This window comes from Salmo salar, chromosome 06 (assembly GCF_965601325.2).
Source record: "Salmo salar chromosome 06, fSalSal1, whole genome shotgun sequence".
Taxonomy (NCBI): Eukaryota; Metazoa; Chordata; class Actinopteri; order Salmoniformes; family Salmonidae; genus Salmo; species Salmo salar.
In genome coordinates, this window is record NC_138296.1 from 39,615,534 (window position 1) to 39,634,833 (window position 19,300).

At 43.3% G+C, this 19,300-nt stretch overlaps 1 protein-coding gene across 1 annotated transcript in view; it reads left to right on the forward strand.

Annotated features, from left to right (window-relative positions):
* Nucleotides 1–19,227, forward strand: part of LOC106607180 (serine/threonine-protein kinase WNK4) — a 79,219-nt gene extending 59,992 nt beyond the window's left edge. The window contains exons 11-20 of the mRNA XM_014203865.3: nucleotides 1,042–1,158; nucleotides 3,002–3,175; nucleotides 7,748–7,802; nucleotides 11,143–11,274; nucleotides 12,515–13,410; nucleotides 13,634–13,727; nucleotides 14,184–14,868; nucleotides 15,571–15,776; nucleotides 15,863–15,957; nucleotides 16,153–19,227. Of these exons, the coding sequence (XP_014059340.3) occupies nucleotides 1,042–1,158; nucleotides 3,002–3,175; nucleotides 7,748–7,802; nucleotides 11,143–11,274; nucleotides 12,515–13,410; nucleotides 13,634–13,727; nucleotides 14,184–14,868; nucleotides 15,571–15,776; nucleotides 15,863–15,957; nucleotides 16,153–16,155 (2,457 nt within the window). The 3' untranslated portion in view covers nucleotides 16,156–19,227. The remainder of the gene's footprint in view (nucleotides 1–1,041; nucleotides 1,159–3,001; nucleotides 3,176–7,747; nucleotides 7,803–11,142; nucleotides 11,275–12,514; nucleotides 13,411–13,633; nucleotides 13,728–14,183; nucleotides 14,869–15,570; nucleotides 15,777–15,862; nucleotides 15,958–16,152) is intronic.
* Nucleotides 19,228–19,300: the final 73 nt, after the last annotated feature.

A 19,300-nucleotide genomic window follows, 5' to 3' on the forward strand; every position in this document is an offset into this window, starting at 1 on the left:
TGGTGAAGAAGGCGCAGCAGCGCCTCTTAAACCTCAGGAGGCTGAAGAAATTCGGCTTGTCACCAAAAACACTCAAACTTTTACAGATGCACAATCGAGAGCATCCTGTCGGGCTGTATCACCGCCTGGTACGGCAACTGCTCCGCCCATAACTGTAAGGCTCTCCAGAGGGTAGTGAGGTCTGCACAACGCATCACCGGGGGCAAACTACCTGCCCTCCAGGACACCTACACCACCCAATGTCACAGGAAGGCCAAAAAGATCATCAAGGACAACAACCACCCGAGCCACTGCCTGTTCACCCCGCTATCATCCAGAAGGCGAGGTCAGTACAGGTGCATCAAAGCAGGGACCGAGAGACTGAAAAACAGCTTCTATCTCAAGGCCATCAGACTGTTAAACAGCCATCACTAACATTGAGTGGCTGCTGCCAACATACTGACTCAACTCCAGCCACTTTAATAATGGAAAAATGTATGTAATAATTGTATCACTAGCCACTTTAAACAATGCCACTTCATATAATGTTTACATACCCTACATTACTCATCTCATATGTATATACTGTACTCTATACCATCTACTGCATCTTGCCATCTTGATGTAATGTATCACTAGCCACTTTAAACAATGCCACTTTTATATGTTTACATATCCTACATTACTCATCTCATATGTATATACTGTACTCTATACCATCCACTGCATCTTGCCTATGCCGTTCTATACAATCACTCATTTATATATTTTTTTTATGTACATATTCTTATTCATTCCTTTACACTTGTGTGTATAAGGTAATTGTTGTGAAATTGTTAGGTTAGATTACTCGTTGGATATTACTGCATTGTCGGAACTAGAAGCACAAGCATTTCGCTACACTCGCATTAACATCTGCTAACCATGTGTATGTGACAAATAACATTTTATTTGATGAATTAATCACATAGAAAGAGGATTGCAATCCAAGTCATCCTTGGTCTTGTCAAGTGGCTACGTGTTCTGAGTGGATAAACACTTGTTTTTCTCCTGTCCTTCCAGTTATCTGACAAAGTGGACCGTGTGGTGGAATGTCAGCTCCAGACTCACAACAGTAAGATGGTGACCTTTAAGTTTGACCTGGACGGAGACAACCCGGAGGACATTGCTGCTGTCATGGTGAGTGCAGTGTGCGTGCGTGCGTGCGTGCGTGCGTGCGTGCGTGCGTGCGTGCGTGCGTGTATCTTTAGCTCAACTAATTCTTATCTACTAAGCTCATCCAGTGTTACAAAACATCGGGCGTTTTTCAAGCAGAACTGTAACTTCCCAGAGAACACAGAAGAACACTGTGCTTGCTCCTTGAAAATATAACATCTAATTATCCAATCAATGAAATAGTGTTTACTGTGTCAGAAAGTGAAACTGACCATGGATTCCAGCAAGATCTCTCACAGTTTTGGAAAGAATGGTGTTTGGCCTTGGCCCTGGGAACGCATGGTTAACTGTTTTGATTGAATATGACCCAGTCATGGGGTAACATTTCTCTAATCCTTAAAACTTCATAGCAGTTGCTCACATCATGGAGTTGATGGGATTAAAAGAAGCTGAAAATGACCACAGAACAATTTTGTATTGGTGCACTGCAAAAAGTGAAATCTAAACAAGCCGAAATGTCTTATATTGAGTGATAATTCATGCCAAGCGAAATGATCTAACGTCATTGGCAGATTGCTTATTTTAACCTATATAAGGCTTAATACAAGTAATTTATCTTATTTCAAGATATTTTCCAAGATATTTTACCTTAATATGAAATAGTATAATGTATCTTGAAACATTTATTGAAATAAGAGAAATTACTTGTATTATGCCTTTTTTAGGTTTCATAAGCAAATTTATCTACCAATGACAATTTTTTTATCATTTAATATATACGATATTTAGGCTTGCTTAGATACTGTTTTATCTCTTGTCATCTGAATATGGTGTCCTGTATATTATGTTGTTGTGTCCATCTCATCTCAACATACAGGTAACTGCCAAAATAATGGAAACACTTCAAATGAGGGATACAAAATATACTAAAATTAGGTGCTTCCACACAGGTGTGGGTCCTGAGTTAATTAAGCAATTAACATCCCATCATGCTTAGGGTCATTTACAAAAATCCTGGGCAGGCCATTATTTTGGCTACCATGACTATGCCCCATAGGATGACAATGCCCCCATCCACAGGGCACGAGTGGTCACCAAATAGTTTGATGAGCATGAAAACACTATAAACCATATGCCATGGCTGTCTCAGTCACCAGATCTCAACCCAATTGAACACTTATGGGAGATTCTGGAGCGGTGCCCGAGAGTGTTTTCCACTACCATCAACAAATGATGAAATTTCTTATGGAAGAATGGTCTCGCATCCCTCCAATATAGTTCCAAACACTTGTTGAATCTATGCCAAGGTGCATTGAAGCTGTTCTGGCTCATGGTGGCCCAACACCCTATTAAGACTATTGGACCAGGTCTCTCTTGGAAAAGAGATGTTATCTCAATGAGAAAAACATGTAACAATAAAGGTAAAATAAAATAGAAAGACACTTCATGTTGATGTTCCACTTTATTTTGGCAGTTACCTGTACAATGCACTTGGCATTGTACCTGCAAAACTAGTTTCAAAACTAGTGTGTATGAAAGCTATCGACTCACTGCTCCAATAGCCATCTGCCTAAGTGGTAGCCCTGACACATGGCTATAGACTCCTATAGCGGCTACGAGTCTACAGCCATGTTTCAGGGCTAGCTAAGTGGGTGTCTGTTATGAAATCCTGACAACAACAAGCAAAGATGATTGTTTACTCACATTCAAAATCTTTCTCTCTTTCTTCCCTAACTTTGTCCATCTGTGTCCGTGTTTGTCTCAATCGTCAAATCTGTCAAATCTAACTGTTCCTTCACTCATATCTGTTTTATTCATTGAATGATTCATTTACGGATTGATTGACTGATTGATTTAACTCCCTCAGGTCCACAATGAATTCATCCTTCCCTCTGAGCAGGAGGGCTTCATCTACCGCATGCGTGACATCATCAAGCGTGCAGAGGCCCTGATGAGGAGGGGTGAGCCCCTGAATCTGGGGGACACTGCCCACCAGCTCTACCCCTACCTCAGCGAAGTGGGCACCCTGTCCGCCTCGCAGGTCAGTGCCATAGACATATACATAATTGGTCAGTGCCACGATGCCAGGTTAACCACCGCTGCTGCCCATTGTTGGCATGGTCCACATGTGCATGTGGTACACAGACCAAACACAACACAATACAGTGTGTTAAAAACCTGTAATATTACCACCAGTAGAACCTGCTTATCAATCATTTGTGAAGCATCTATGTAGGGTTTATGAAAACTTAAGCCTTAAAAGTCTTATTTTCTTATGTAGGACCAACAATCGTTACAAAACCAACCATCTATACTGAACAAAACTATAAACGCAACATGCAACAATTTCTACGATTTTACTGAATTTGGGTTCATATAAGGAAATCAGTCAATAGAAATAAATTCATTAGGACCTAATCTATTGATTTCACATGACTGGGCAGGGGTGCAGCCATGGGTGGGCCTAGGGGGGCATAGGGCCACCCACTTGGGAGCCAGTCCCAGCCAATCAGAATAACTTTTTCCCCAAAAAAGGGCTTTGTTACAGACAGAAATACTCCTCAGCACCTCCCTCCCCCTCCTCATACGATCCCGCAGGTGAAGAAGCCGTATGTGGCGGTCCTGGGCTGGCGTGGTTACTTGTGGTCTGTGGTTGTGAGGCCGGTTGGCTGTACAGCCAAATTCTCTAAAACAACGTTGGAGGCGGCTTATGGTAGAGAAATTAACATTAAATTCTCTGGCAACAGCTCTGTTAGACGTTCCTGCTGTCAGCATGCCAACTGCATGCTCCCTCAAAACTTGAGACATCTGTGGCATTGTGTTGTGTGACCAAACTGAACATTTTAGAGTGGCCTTTTAATGTCCTCAGCACAAGGTGCACCTGTGTAATGATCATGCTGTTTAATCAGCTTCTTGATAGACCACACCTGTCAGGTGGATGGATGGATAATCTTGGCAAAGGAGAAATGCTCACTAACAGGGAAATGAACAAATTTGTGCACAACATTTTAGAAAAATAAGCTTTTTGTGCATTTGGAACATTTCTGGGATCTTTTATTTCAGCTCATGGAAAATGGGACCAACACTTTACATGTTGCATTTATATTTTTGTGCAGTATATTTACAGTTGAAGTCGGAAGTTTACATACGCTTAGGTTGGAGTCATTAAAACTCGTTTTTCAACCACTCCACAAATTTCTTGTAACAAAATATAGTTTTGGCAAGTCAGTTAGGACATCTACTTTGTGCATGACACAAGTAATTTTTCCTACAATTGTTTATAGACAGATAATTTCACTTATAATTCACTGTATCGCAATTCCAGTGGGTAAGAAGTTTACATACACAAAGTTGACTGTGCCTTTAAACAGCTTGAAAAATTACAGAAAATGATGTCATGGCTTTAGAAGCTTCTGATAGGCTATTTGACATCATTTGAGTCAATAGGAGGTGTACCTGTGGATGTATTTCAAGGCCTACCTTCAAACTCAGTGCCTCTTTGCTTGACTTCATGGGAAAATCAAAAGAAATGAGAAAGAAAATTGTAGACCTCCACAAGTCTGGTTCATCCTTGGGAGCAATTTCCAAACGCCTGAAGGTACCACAATCATCTGTACAAACAATAGTACACAAGTATAAACACCATGGGACCACGCAGCCGTCATACTGCTCAGGAAGGAGACGCATTCTGTCTCCTAGAGATGAACGTACTTTGGTGCAAAAGGTGCAAATCAATCCCAGAACAACAGCAAAGGACCTTGTGAAGATGCTGGAGGAAACAGGTACAAAAGTATCTATATCCACAGTAAAACGTGTCCTATATCGACATAACCTGAAAGGCCGCAAGGCAAGGAAGAAGCTACTGCTCCAAAACCGCCATAAAAAAGCCAGACTACGGTTTGCAACTGCACATGGGGACAAAGATCGTACTTTTTGGAGAAATGTCCTCTGGTCTGATGAAACAAAAATAGAACTGTTTGGCCATAATGACCATCGTTATGTTTGGAGGAAAAATGGGGAGGCTTGCAAGCCGAAGAACACCATCCCAACCGTGAAGCACGGGGGTGGCAGCATCATGTTGTGGGGGTGCTTTGCTACAGGAGGGACTGATGCACTTCACAAAATAGATGGCAACATGAGAAAGGAAAATTATATGTGGATATATTGAAGCAACATCTCAAGACATCAGTCAGGAAGTTAAAGCTTGGTCGCAAATGGGTCTTCCAAATGGACAATGACCCCAAGCATACTTCCAAAGTTTTGGCAAAGAGGCTTAAAACCTGTTGGGGCTAGGGGGCAGTATTTTCACGGCCGGATGAAAAACGTACCCAATTTAAACAGGTTACTACTCTGGCCCAGAAAATAGAATATGCATATTATTAGTAGATTTGGATAGAAAACACTCTGAAGTTTCTAAAACTGTTTGAATTGTGTCTGTGAGTATAACAGAACTCATATGGCAGGCAAAAACCTGAGAAAATTTGAATCAGGAAGTGGGAGAAATTAGAAATGTAGTTTTTCTTTTGAATCCCTTGAAAAACTACAGTGACATAGGATTTACGTTGCACCTCCTAACTCTTCCATTGGCTGTCAACAATCTTTAGGAACTGGTTTCATCCGTCACCTGTTACCTGGCAGAAAATTGTGGCTCAGTCAATCACTGGCCAGTCTCAGGACAGGTGTCTTATGACGCGCATGGACGTGACTTCGTTGTTTTTTATTTTTCTTCTGGGATGAATACCTATTGCCCAGTTGTAAAATTATCGCAATTTTACGTAAAAAAATACCCTAAAGGATTGATTGTAAACATCGTTTGACGTGTTTCTACAAACGGTAATGGAACTTTTGACCATTTCGTCTATGGATTTGCTACAGCGCCACATGGCATTGTAAAGTGTTCTGGATGGGTCAACAAAACGGACGTATTTGGACATAAATTATGGACTTTGCAGAACTAATGAACATTTCTTGTGGAAGTGGGTGCCCTTCCGAGTGCATTCCGCCGAAGATCAGCAAAGGTAAGAAAATATTTCGAACATATTTTTAGAGATTTGTCGACGCCATTGTTGTAGGCTAACTGTATAGCTTAGCATTGAAGGCTAAGTTCTGTACTCAGAATATTGAACAATGTGCTTTTTCCATAAAGTTATTTTGAAATCTGACAAAGTGGTTGCATAAAGGAGTAGATTATCTCTAATTCTTTAAATAATTGTTATGCATTTTGTCAACGTTTAGGAGTTCTGTAAATGTATGTGCCTATTCACCGGAGGTTATGGGGAGAAAACATTTTCTGAACGTCACGCACCAATGTAAAAATTGGGTTTTTGGATATAAATATGAACTTGATCGAACAAAAAATGCATGTATTGTCTAACATGATGTCCTAGGAGTGTCATCTGATGAAGATTGCCAAAGGTTAGTGCTTAATTTTAGCTGTATATCTGGTTTTGTGACAGCTATCCGTGCTTGGAAAATGGCTTCTTTTTTTTGCTAAGGTGCTATCCTAAAATAATCTAATGTTTTGCTTTCACCGTAAAGCCTTTTTGAAATCGGACAATGTGATTGGATTAACAAGTAGAGTATCTTTAAAATGCCGTATTATACTTTAATTTTAATTTTCAGATTATTTTTTTTTACATTTCGCGCTGTGCTATCTCACTGGTTGTTGTCCAACCAATCCCGTTAACGGGATTTTATCTCGAAGGGGTCCTCTAGAGGTTAAGGACAACAAAGTCAAGGTATTGGAGTGGCCATCATAAAGCCCTGACCTCAATCCTATAGAAAATTTGTGGGCAGAACTGAAAAAGTGTGTGCGAGCCTGGAGGCCTACAAACCTGACTCAGTTACACCAGCTCTGTCAGGAGGAATAGGCCAAAATTCACTCAACTTATTGTGGGAAGCTTGTGGAAGGCTACACAAAACATTTGACCCAAGTTAAACAATTTAAAGGCAATGCTAAGAAATACTAATTGAGTGTATGTAAACTTCTGACCCACTGGGAATGTGATGAAAGAAATAAAAGCTGAAATAAATCACTCTCTACTGTTATTCTGACATTTCACACTCTTAAAATAAAGTGGTGATCCTAACTGACCTAAGACAGGGAATTTTTACTAGGATTAAATGTCAGGAATTGTGAAAAACTGAGTTCAAATGTATTTGGCTAAGGTGTATGTAAACTTCCGACTTCAACTGTATGTGGTGCACACCTCCAGTCCTTGAGGGCCACAGTCCTGATTTTTGTCTTGAATTCAACAGTGGGACTGATTTCTACCTGGGAAAGGAGGTATTTGTACTCTACAGCTAATCAGTAACATCAATCAACTGCCTGGTGAAAAATCTAATCAGCGCGACTGTAGAACTCAAGGACCAGAGATATGCATCCCTGAGACAGATGGTTGGTTTTGTCAGTTGTTGTTTTGTAAGTTGTGCACTTGTTGGTCCCACTTACAATGAACAACAACTTCAAGGCCCTGGGTTATTTGCCCCTGATCTTTATAACAACTTAACAACAAAAACAAGTGCATGGCAATCCTCTGCAGCAAGACAGCATATGACACATGGAGTGATTTTAACGGTTGATAGGTTGACTTGCTTGGTGATTGTATTTCAGCCAAACTTACACGCGCATGGACTGGAACGGACACATTCCTCTTCGTCTTTGCCCGGTAAGGAAGATTCCCTGTGTGCGTGTGCAATATATGTATAGATGTATGTTTCTATAGTGCCTATTCAAAGTCTGCACCCCTTAGAACTTCTTTCACATTTTGTTGTGTTACAAAGTGGGATTGAAATAGATTTAATTGTATTTTTTTTGTCATTGATCTACACAAAATACTCCATAATGTCAAAGTGAAAAGAAAATTCTGCAAATTTTTACAAATTAATAAAAGTTTAATAGCTAAAATACATTTGTTGCATAAGTATTTACCCCCTTAGTTTAGACTAGCCATTCCTCTGTCCCCCGTATGTACAACATCTGTAAGGTCCCTCAGTAAAGTATTGAATTTCAACCACAGATTCAACTATGAAGACCAGGGAGCTTTTCGAACACCTCATAAAGAAGGGCAGTGATTGGTAGATGGGTAACAATAACAAATCAGACATTGATGATTTTAGCTCCAGTTCAATGGCTGTGATGGGAGAAAACTGAAGATGGATCAACAACATTGTAGTGACTCTACAATAATGACCTAAATGACAGAGTGAAAAGGATACAAATATAAAGGAATACAAATATTCCAAAACATGCAGATGTATGCAACGAGGCACTAAAGTAATACTGCAACAACAAAAAAACAGCGAAGGACTACAATTTTTGACCTAAATGCAAAGCCTTATGTTTGGGGCATATCCAACACAACACATCACTGAGTAACTGCCTCCTTATTTTCAAGTATGGTGGTGGCTGCATCATCACATGGTATGCTTGACATCAGCAAAAACTTGGGAGTTTTTCAGGATGAAAGATCTGCTTTAAAATATATGCAAAGACTTGAACATTGCGTCTAGCCATGATCCCCAACACCCTTGACAGAGCTTGGAGAATTTTGAAAATAATAATTGGCAAATATTTCACAATCCATGTGTGTGTAACCGATGTGAAATGGCTAGCTACTTAGTGGGGTGCGCGCTAATAGCGTTTCAATCGGTGATGTCACTCTGAGACCTTGAAGTAGTTGTTCCCCTTGCTCTGCAAGGGCCGCGGCTTTTGTGGAGCGATGGGTAATTGTGCTTCGTGGGTGTCAGTTGTTGATGTGTGCAGAGGGTCCCTGGTTCGAGCCCAGGTACTGAGGGAAAAAAGTATTTGATCCCCTGCTGATTTTGTACGTTTGCCAACTGACAAAGAAATGATCAGTCTATAATTTTAATGGTAGGTTTATTTGAACAGTGAGAGACAGAATAACAAAAAAAATCCATGTCAAAAATGTTATAAATCGATTTGCATTTTAATGAGGGAAATAAGTATTTGACCCCCTCTCAATCAGAAAGATTTCTGGCTCACAGGTGTCTTTTATACAGGTAACGAGCTGAGATTAGGAGCACACTCTTAAAGGGAGTGCTCCTATCCGCAGTTTGTTACCTGTAAAAAAGACACCTGTCCACAGAAGCAATCAATCAATCAGATTCCAAACTCTCCACCATGGCCAAGACCAAAGAGCTCCCCAAGGATGTCAGGGACAAGATTGTAGACCTACACAAGGCTGGAATGGGCTACAAGACCATCGCCAAGCAGCTTGGTGAGAAGGTGACAACAGTTGGTGCGATTATTCGCAAATGGAAGAAACACAAAAGAACTGTCAATCTCCCTCGGCCTGGGGCTCCATACAAGATCTCACCTCGTGGAGTTGCAATGATCATGAGAACGGTGAGGAATCAGCCCAGAACTACACGGGAGGATCTTGTCAATGATCTCAAGGCAGCTGGGACCATAGTCACCAAGAAAACAATTGGTAACACACTACGCCGTGAAGGACTGAAATCCTGCAGCGCCCGCAAGGTCCCCCTGCTCAAGAAAGCACATATACAGGCCCGTCTGAAGTTTGCCAATGAACACCTGAATGATTCAGAGGACAACTGGGTGAAAGTGTTGTGGTCAGATGAGACCAAAATGAAGCTCTTTGGCATCAACTCAACTCGTCGTGTTTGGAGGAGGAGGAATGCTGCCTATGACCCCAAGAATACCATCCCCACCGTCAAACATGGAGGTGGAAACATTATGCTTTGGGGGTGTTTTTCTGTTAAGGGGACAGGACAACTTCACCGCATCAAAGGGACGATGGACAGGGCCATGTACCGTCAAATCTTGGGTGAGAACCTCCTTCCCTCAGCCAGGGCATTGAAAATGGGTCGTGGATGGGATTCCAGCATGACAATGACCCAAAACACACGGCCAAGGCAACAATGGACTGGCTCAAGAAGAAGCACATTAAGGTCCTGGAGTGGCCTAGCCAGTCTCCAGACCTTAATCCCATAGAAAATCTGTGGAGGGAGCTGAAGGTTCGAGTTGCCAAACGTCAGCCTCGAAACCTTAATGACTTGGAGAAGATCTGCAAAGAGGAGTGGGACAAAATCCCTCCTGAGATGTGTGCAAACCTGGTGGCCAACTACAAGAAACGTCTGACCTCTGTGATTGGCAACAAGGGTTTTGCCACCAAGTACTAAGTCATGTTTTGCAGAGGGGTCAAATACTTATTTCCCTCATTAAAATGCAAATCATTTTATAACATTTTTGACATGCGTTTTTCTGGATTTTTGTGTTGTTATTCTTTCTCTCACTGTTCAAATAAACCTACCATTCAAATTATAGACTGATCATTTCTTTGTCAGTGGGCAAACGTACAAAATCAGCAGGGGATCAAATACTTTTTTCCCTCACTGTAGGGGCGAGGAGAGGGACGGAAGCTATACTGTTACATGTGTAAAGCTCTTATGAGACTTACCCATGAAGACTCACAGCTGTAATCACTACCAAAAGTGTTTCTAACATGTAGCAACACTCAGGGGAGTGAATACTTATCTAATCAAGGTATATGAGTGTTTTATATTTCATGAATCTGACAAATGTTAGAATTTCTCTTCCACTTTGGCATTCCAGAGTATTTTGTGTAGATCGTTGACAACAAATGACAATAAAATCAATTTTAATCCCACTTTGTAACACAATAGAATGTGAAGAAATCCAAGGGAGATGTAGACTTTCTATAGGCATTTTATGTCTGTAACTGTAATGTTGTACTTTAGGGACCATAATGGAAATAATTATCTGACTTTATTGCGCTATCCCTGTCATGTTTGTAAATGTATGTACTGTGTGTATATGTACTTTTTTAACCGGCTAATAAAATCAATCAATCAACTGAATTGAATTGGTAACCTAAGCAGCACAGTGACGTCCATCACATATAGATTTGTCATCAGTCCCCACAAACACATCAATACGGTATGATCAATGTCACTTTGGTATATCTGCGCTTGTTTAAAGGTTTATTTGTCTCTCTGGGCCAGACTTTGCTGAGGGCAGCGTTGCTCAGCTCCGAGGCTCGTCTCCTGTGGCGCCTGTTGGAGACTTCTACATCGACCCAAAGGCGGTCCCTTCTGTTCGTCCCCTCCGCTCTCAGTCCTTCCAGACCACGTCAAGTACGTAGCACACTCCAATCCCAGAAAAACTGTCTGGCTGCTTACCATCAACCACAGTAACAAAAACCTTTCATTTATAGCTGGAATCCTTAATAGGTGAAACTGCCACGTCTGTTTGGGATGTTACAATAACAAAAAAAGTTACTGCAAACAACAAACACTGTTTTTTGCCTCTCGGACATCAGACTTTGAGTCTTAGACTTTGAATGCTTATTACAGTAGTAGTCTGAGTAGCGGTGTTGATATGATTTGATATTGCCAAAGTATATTTTTGTTTACCAATCGGGCATCGAGATAGGCAGAAGAAGATTTCCATTAGAAACAATAGGCCTTCTGGCAATTGGAGACAAAACATGTGACGCTCTATATGGGCATAAGGTTATTCGAAGAACTGGTGTCCCCACTCACACACCCACTCACCTCTAGTGTTCAGGTTTGCTGTAGAGCAGAGTGCTATCAGCTAGCACTGTGCGTGCTAGCTTCCTCCTCTCAGGCACCTCAGAGTCTGAGTTTGCCCCAGAGCAGGGTCCCCTGGGTATTTACCTCAACCACCCAGAGGGGGGACGGTTCAGGCCTGAATTCCCTCTCTTATTCTCTCTCTGCCTCTCTCTCTCTCTCTCCCCCCCTCCAGTTGCTCTCTCAGAATGTTTACTGACCGATACAGTGGGGATTTTCACACTCTGCCTCATATCTACTGAGAGTTGCCATTCAGACTGTTTTAACAGGTGTGAGGTTTATGTGCAGCTGCAATGTGAAAGAGGAGTTACATAATCCATTCATCATTGACACGTTTTAGCTTTTGTTTATTTTTGTGGTCTGTAATTACTTTTGACACTGGGCGGTGTCAAATTTCCTTTTGACTGACATGCCTTGATTTCATGGGAACCTGTGCTTAACTGAGCTGAAGTTGTGCTGCAGAATGATATCTCTGTCCATTGGTAAGATTGAAAAAGGAGGGAAGTATCTACATTTGTGAGAGGAAAAGCGAATGTAACCAATACTGTGTCACTGTATCTGTATCTGAGTGAAAGTAGGTCTTTCCTCAGGTGGTCCAGTTTGATTTATGTTGTAAATAACTGATTGGTTACTTTAGATGTGGTGCTAGGCAGAAGGGAATGCTGTATACGTAACAAACTCTTTAGAACAGGTCTTTATTCTGTTTGTGGATGGAACCCAGTCATAAGTCAGATTGTTCCCCTACTTATGAGTCTAACCCCAATATTCCTTATGCATCTTCCAGGTTCTTCCCAGACCTTCCACCCGCCTGCTTCCCATTACCCCCAGTATTCCCACCCCAAGGCCGTGCCCCCCGTGATGCCCCTCAATCAGCTGCCTCCCCTGCCCCTACAGTACCCCAAGCCCCCCTATGTCCCCAACACCCACTTCCCCTTCCCTTACCCTGTCACCCAGAACTCCTCAAAGCCCGCAAGCGCCTCCCTCACCCCCGAGACCCTCCACCGGGTCCTAAGCAACTCCAACCTCTCCTCCTCTTCCCCATCCCCTTCCTCCTCCCCGGCCAAGCCGGCCACCCCAGGGCAGCAGCAGGACAGTGAAATGTTACTTCTGAGGGGTGAGGTAGTGGGCAGTACCCCCCAGCCCACCCTTCCTGCCCAACAGCAGCAGAACCCAGGCATGTGGCCCCCCAACAGCCACAACCAGCCCCTCTTTTCCCTGGCCAACGTGTTGTCCCTGGCCATGAGCGTGGCCCAGTCCTTCATGCCCCCCACCTCCATGCCCAGCGCTCTGAACCCAGCCCAGTCTGGCTCCTACCACCCCTCCATGTTTGGCCCTCCCCAGCTGATGCCAGGGGAGGGCCCCTACCAACCCCAGGGCCAGATAACAGCAGGCCAGTATCTGGACATGTGCCAGCAGTATGCAGACACCCAGGCTCTGCACCAACAGGGCCTGTTGAAAGCCAAAGTAGCCCCAGGGTCACCCCAGCCTGGCGGGCTAGTGGATGGGACTGCTTTCAGGCAAGTTGGCTCCAGCCTCTCTCCTCCAGGATCCAGGGTGAGTCCCCAGATGTATTGCCAGCTGGGGCCCAGGGTGGGGTTCCAGGAGCAGACAGACAGCTCAGCCTCCACCTCTATCACCAGCTCCCCCTCCTCCTCAACTCCAGCCAGCCCACAGAGCACCGTGAGTCACTTAATAAATACATGCTCATATACATGAAGAAGAAGTGTATACTGTAGGATATGAATTTGTTTCAACCTGTGTTGCCTTACCTTTAAAACCTCAAACCTGTTCCTCTACAGTGTTGTATAGATTAGACACGCCTGTAACATGTTCTGGCACAGTGTATTATAACAGTACTGAGATGGTAAAGCTGAAATAATGTTGTTGTTATTTTACCCTGCAGGTGTCTTCACCCAGGCTACGAACCTCTTCACCCCTGGTGGTGTCAGAGTCAGGAGCAAACGCTGCCAAAAACAGACTGTCACCTATCTCTGAGGGTAAGCTCTCTCTCCATGCCATACACCTTTTCATTGTGTATGCATTTGGCACGATGAGCTAATAATAGTCAATCAAGTCAATTCATTTTTAATTCATGTACATTTTTAAAGCACTGTCTGTTTCCAAGGTAGCCGATATGTCAGGAAAAACCACATTGTATTTTTGCACCTGCTGTGTCCATGGCAACTTAATATATGATACTGTGGCTCATTAATTTATTAATTCACTTTTTACTGTGTACTTGTATGACCCCAAGGTACTCTCTCAAGCAACATGACTTAAATCATTGTACAGTTAAGTCTGCCCCCCAAGTGCCCAACCTTGTTGTGTAGATGAGTAGGCTGGCTTGATGTCAATGACTCTTTCTAGACACCATTATAATGGGTGTCAATTACGTAACGTGACTCTCGCTCTCCCCCCGCTCTCTTCTCTCTCTCTCTCTTTCCCTCCAACAGAGAAAAAGCCTACAGTTACCGTCGGCCGTTTCCAGGTCACACCCAGCAGAGAGATCCCTGCAGCCTCCGCTAGCCCCGCCCAGGATCCTCCCCAAACCCACCCACAACACCAAACCCCGCCCACAGTCACCATTAGCACCAGCCCTTCCTCCCGGGAAAGTGAATCTGATACCAGCACCGAGGAGCAGGGGGGCGAATCAGAAAGCAGTGTTAGCACCGTAACCGTGTCTCCTCCCCAGCGATTCCCCGACGGGCCCCTGTGTAACCTAGACATCGCCCAGTCCTTGCCTGGAGGCCCTAGGCAGACAGAGCAGGAGGACAAGCAGGAGGACAAGCAGGAGGACAAGCAGGAGGACAAGCAGGAGGACAAGCAGGAGGACAAGCAGGAGAGTGAGAAGGAGCCAGACAAGGAGCCAGACAAGGAGCCAGACAAGGAGCCAGACAAGGAGCCAGACAAGGAGCAAAAGGAAGGAGAGGAGGATGAGGAGGAGGAGCTGAGGAGAAGGGGGGGTAGGAGGCTGAGCCTGAGCCTGTGGGAGGGTACGGCGGGGAGCCCCCAGTTCAGCGGGAGCAACCTGAACCAGCCCTGGATGAGCTACACACGCAGCGCCTCGTATGTCAGCAGTGACGAGACAGAGAGCGAAGACGAGGACATGTGCGAGGAGCTACAGGAACTCAGGGACAGGTGAGTGAAGGAGAGGAGGCGTACCATTTCTGTTTTTGAAGTTAAGTCTCTGAGGTTGTGAACAAACACACAGTCAAAGTAGAAAACGTTGTTCCACCAATCAAGGTCACCGGTTCCTCCCCAGTCCTCCAAAACAAAACGAAGTTATGGCCACACTGTTGATAGGATATAGAAGTATGTCTTTATCACTCTAGTTTAATTAAAAAGACTTATAAGAACTGTTGACATCAACATGTGTAATAAGGTCATAAGCATCGTCATTCAGTGGAGGCTGGTGGGAGGAGCTATAGGAGGATGGGCTCATTGTAATGGTTGAAATGGAATCAATGAAACGGAGTCAAACATGCGGTTTCCATATGTTTGATACCGTTCCATTTATTCCATTCCAGAGCCTGTCCTCCTATAGCTCCTCCCACCAGCCTCCACTGTCATCATTAGAGCATGACTTAAGGTTTTGAACATTCTTAGAACTTGGTTTGTCAACACCAAATGGTCATTAAACCAAAATGATCTTCCAAATTCACGACCTGACTGTGAAAACACAAACACCAATTCAAGCTAACTTAATAAAACTCTTCTTACCCCTTCTTTGCCCCTGACCTTGACCATCTTCTCCTTTCTCAACTCTTTCCCTGTCCCATTCACTCTCTCTTGTATTCCCTCCGCCTCTTTCTACTTCTCCCCTCCCTTCCTCTCTCTCAGGCACCTGTCAGAGGTGCAGGCCCTCCAGCTCACTCAGAAGAGGGAGATTGAGGCACTGTATGAGCGGATGGGAAAGGTGCCTCCCCCTGGCATCGTGTCCCCTGCCGCCATGCTCAACAACCGCCAGAGGCGCCTCTCCAAGAGCGGCAACTACCCCGGCTTGCGTAGGAACAGCCTGCAGAGACTGGATATACTGCCCCCTGCAGGTCAGTTGGTCTTGTAGTAGTTAGGTTGCTGTCTGGTTGGGAGTTCGTTATGACTTAGCTATTCCCTCCATGTCTTACAAACACAGGGATCATGCGTAAAAACTCAGTCAGTGGCAGCAGCAGTGGCTCTCAGGAGAGGTCCAGTAAAGGAGTGACCTTTGCCCCCGACTACAACCGGATGGTGAGCAAGCACCCTGTCTGACCCATGAACCCTAAATCCTGACCTTGTCAGTCTGAACAATAACATAGAACATTTTGACAGGTGTAATCCTTATAAAAACCTGTACAGTGATGAACCTTGGTTTTTGTTTGTTAACCTGCTTGGTTACTTGGTGAACACACTACGCCCTCTGACCTCTAACCTCTCTCCTACTAGTGAGGCGCGTCTCCCTGTGTGATCCGGAGGACTGGGGGTTGGGGCAGGTGATACTGTGGCCAGCCGCCTCCCCTCCCAACCACCAATCAGGAAGAGAGGGAGCCCAATGATGTCCAATAAGTTGCCCAGCCCAGTGCTGAAGAGATAGCTCCCAGCCTGAGCCTTGGGATGGGGAAACCGGATGGCCAGAAAACATGGGTATTCTCTCAATTGGATTTGCTCAACTGCTGCGTCCTCTTTTCTCTGTCCTCTCTCGCCTCCTTTTGAAAAAGGTCATTGAGGAGAGGTAGCAAGGAGAGTGAACGAGGACGAAAATGCGCTTGTAAGAAATTAGACTTTTTCTCCACTCAGGCAAATGACGTTTACAGGGGTGGATCCCAAAATAAATGTGTAGAGTGATAAAAACAAATGAAGTTAGTTGTTCAATACATTTTATACAACTATAAGTAGCATATTGTTTGTAAACATGAGCATGCTTTTCTCCATCAAAAAAAAAAGCTGATTCAAAGGGGGTGTGGCAGATTTCTAAATTCTTCCATGAAGGACTCAGGTAAGACACACATGACTATCATCCATGAAAGATGGCTAACAAGGAGGAAGAACACTTCTGTTCGCCTCGACCACTTATCAGTTTCTGAGTCATGGAGGAGAGAGGACGAAGGAGAGGTTGGAGGATGGACTTTTTCCCAAATAAGAAAAGGCCATGGTCATCCACACGATGGGCCTCACTAAACACTCCTCCTAACGACGATGGATAAGGATCCCATTGTCAGAGCACCAAAGCACCCTATCTGCCATCTGGTCCATGTGCAATACCATGAGTTAGTATTGTGACACCAATCCAAGGATGCCCCCTCCCCATCTTAAGGATGCTAAGCTTATATAGCTGTGTGTAGCATCAGGTCAAATGGAAAGTGAGCATAGGAAGGCTAATTGTGTGCGTTTCTGCGTGTGCTCTTATGCGGTTGCTGCCTGTGCTAGCCCTGGAAAACACACATCCCAGAAGCCCTGCACTCTCCTGCACTTCGTCATCCAACTGCTGCAAGCAGGAACTCCTCTTACTACAATATGACCCTATTCAATCCGAAGTGCTGAAGATCTGCTTAATGTTGCGATTGACAACTAAAGGCAATATTCCTGCGGTCGCGGAGACTGCATTCACGGTAAACGCTGCATATGTCTGCTCAATCGGAAAAAACCTGAACATTTTTACGTGGGTCATCTGCGATACTTCGGCGATATGGATCGAATCCAGCCCTAGCTAGACAGTGTTTTACTGTCCAGATGTTATGAATCAGGAGATAAGATAGCTTTAGCAGGATGAGATGTAATCAATGCCTTCAAAACAGTGCATTTGTAGGGTTTGTAATATTGTTTCAAGTTGGTATTTGAAGGGTTTGCAATATTGCGTAAGGAATGGGATGAACAAATATGCATCTAATATATTGACCGGCAAGTCAGGTAAGCAGTTTTCCATTTTGCAGCTCCGCTTACTTGGTGTGCCGGGTGAACTAAATCAAGTACACCTAAATAAGAGTCAATCCAAGCTGCCTGCAAGTATCAGAAAAACATCAGAGCTGTGTTTGGTGTAAACAAATGTTCATGAAGCAACACAAATCACACATGGTGCATGAAAAACTAAATGTCACTTTATTGAACGTACACTGAACAAAAATATAAACACAACATGTAAAGTGTTGGTTTCATGAGCTGAAGTTAAAGATCCCATAAATGTTCCATATGCACAAAAAAGCTTGTTTCTCTAAAATTACATTTGTTTACATCCCGGTTAGTGAGCATTTCTCCTTTGCCAAGATAATCAAACCTCCTGACAGGTGTGGCATATCAAGAAGCTGATTAAACAGCATGGTCATTACACAGGTGCACCTTGTGCTGGGGACAATAAAAGGTCACTAAAATGTGCAGTTATGTCACACAACACAATGCCACAGATGTCTCAAGTTTTGAGGGCACGTGCAATTAGCATGCTGACTGCAAGAATGTCCACCAGACCTGTTGCCAGAGAATTGAACGTTAATTTCTCTGCCATAAACCAACTCCAACTTCGTTTCAGAGAATTTGGCAGTACATCCAACCGGCCTCACAACCACCTACCACGTGTATGGCGTCGTGGGGTGAGTGGTTTGCTGTTTACAACGTTGTGAACAGAATGTCCCATGGTGTCGGTTGGGTTATGGTATGGGCAGGCATAAGCTACGGACAACAAACACAATTGCATTTTATCGTTGGCAATTTGAATGCACAGAAATACCGTGATGAAATCGTGAGGCCCATTGTGAGACCTATTTTTTGTTAAGGTATCTGTGACCAACAGAGGCATATCTGTATTCCCTGTCATATGAAATCTATAGATTAGGGTCTAATGAATTTATTTTAATTGACTGATTTCCTTATATGAACTGTAACTCAGTAAAATCTTTGAAATTGTTGCATGTTGCGTTTATATTTTTGTTCAGTATACAAACACTCCAGGTCTTATAATATACTAAACGTTGTTCATTTGTTACTCACTCTCTATGGCCTAATAGTAAAGATTCTGGGTGTCACTTATCAGCCTTGATATTTTGAAGCATAGAGTGGATGCTTATGCTTTAAAATACTATTTTATCTTTTTAATCTATGGATCAATGCACTTTCCATAGGGGTCGTTCACTATTAGTATTGAACAATTGTATCCCTATAAATAATAGCGGGGTAAAGATGTATAGTTATATATTTTAAATCGGTATGCGTGCCTATGCATTTAGTGTTGGTAATTATTTGATTCATGACAAAGAACTGAAGCTGTGAAGAATTCTGAGCTATTTGCCTTAAAGTATGCACATGGGGAACGATTGCAGTAGAACACATTAAATATTTTACTCAGATTGTGTTCTTCTAAATCAAGACATCAACAGTAAATATACAATGAACTCTATTTTGTTGTCAATCATGTTTCTAGAAAACATACTGCCATGCAGATTCTGTGCCTTTACCATTTTTTTTACCTTCCAAGCGTGATTGTTTCCTAAATCATATTTGTAAATATTGCTAATAAATGACTATTCAACATCATGCACTGTTTTGAGTTTTCTTTCCCTGTAGGTTGATGTCCAAAATCATCACGCGTTGACTTTGAAAACTCAAA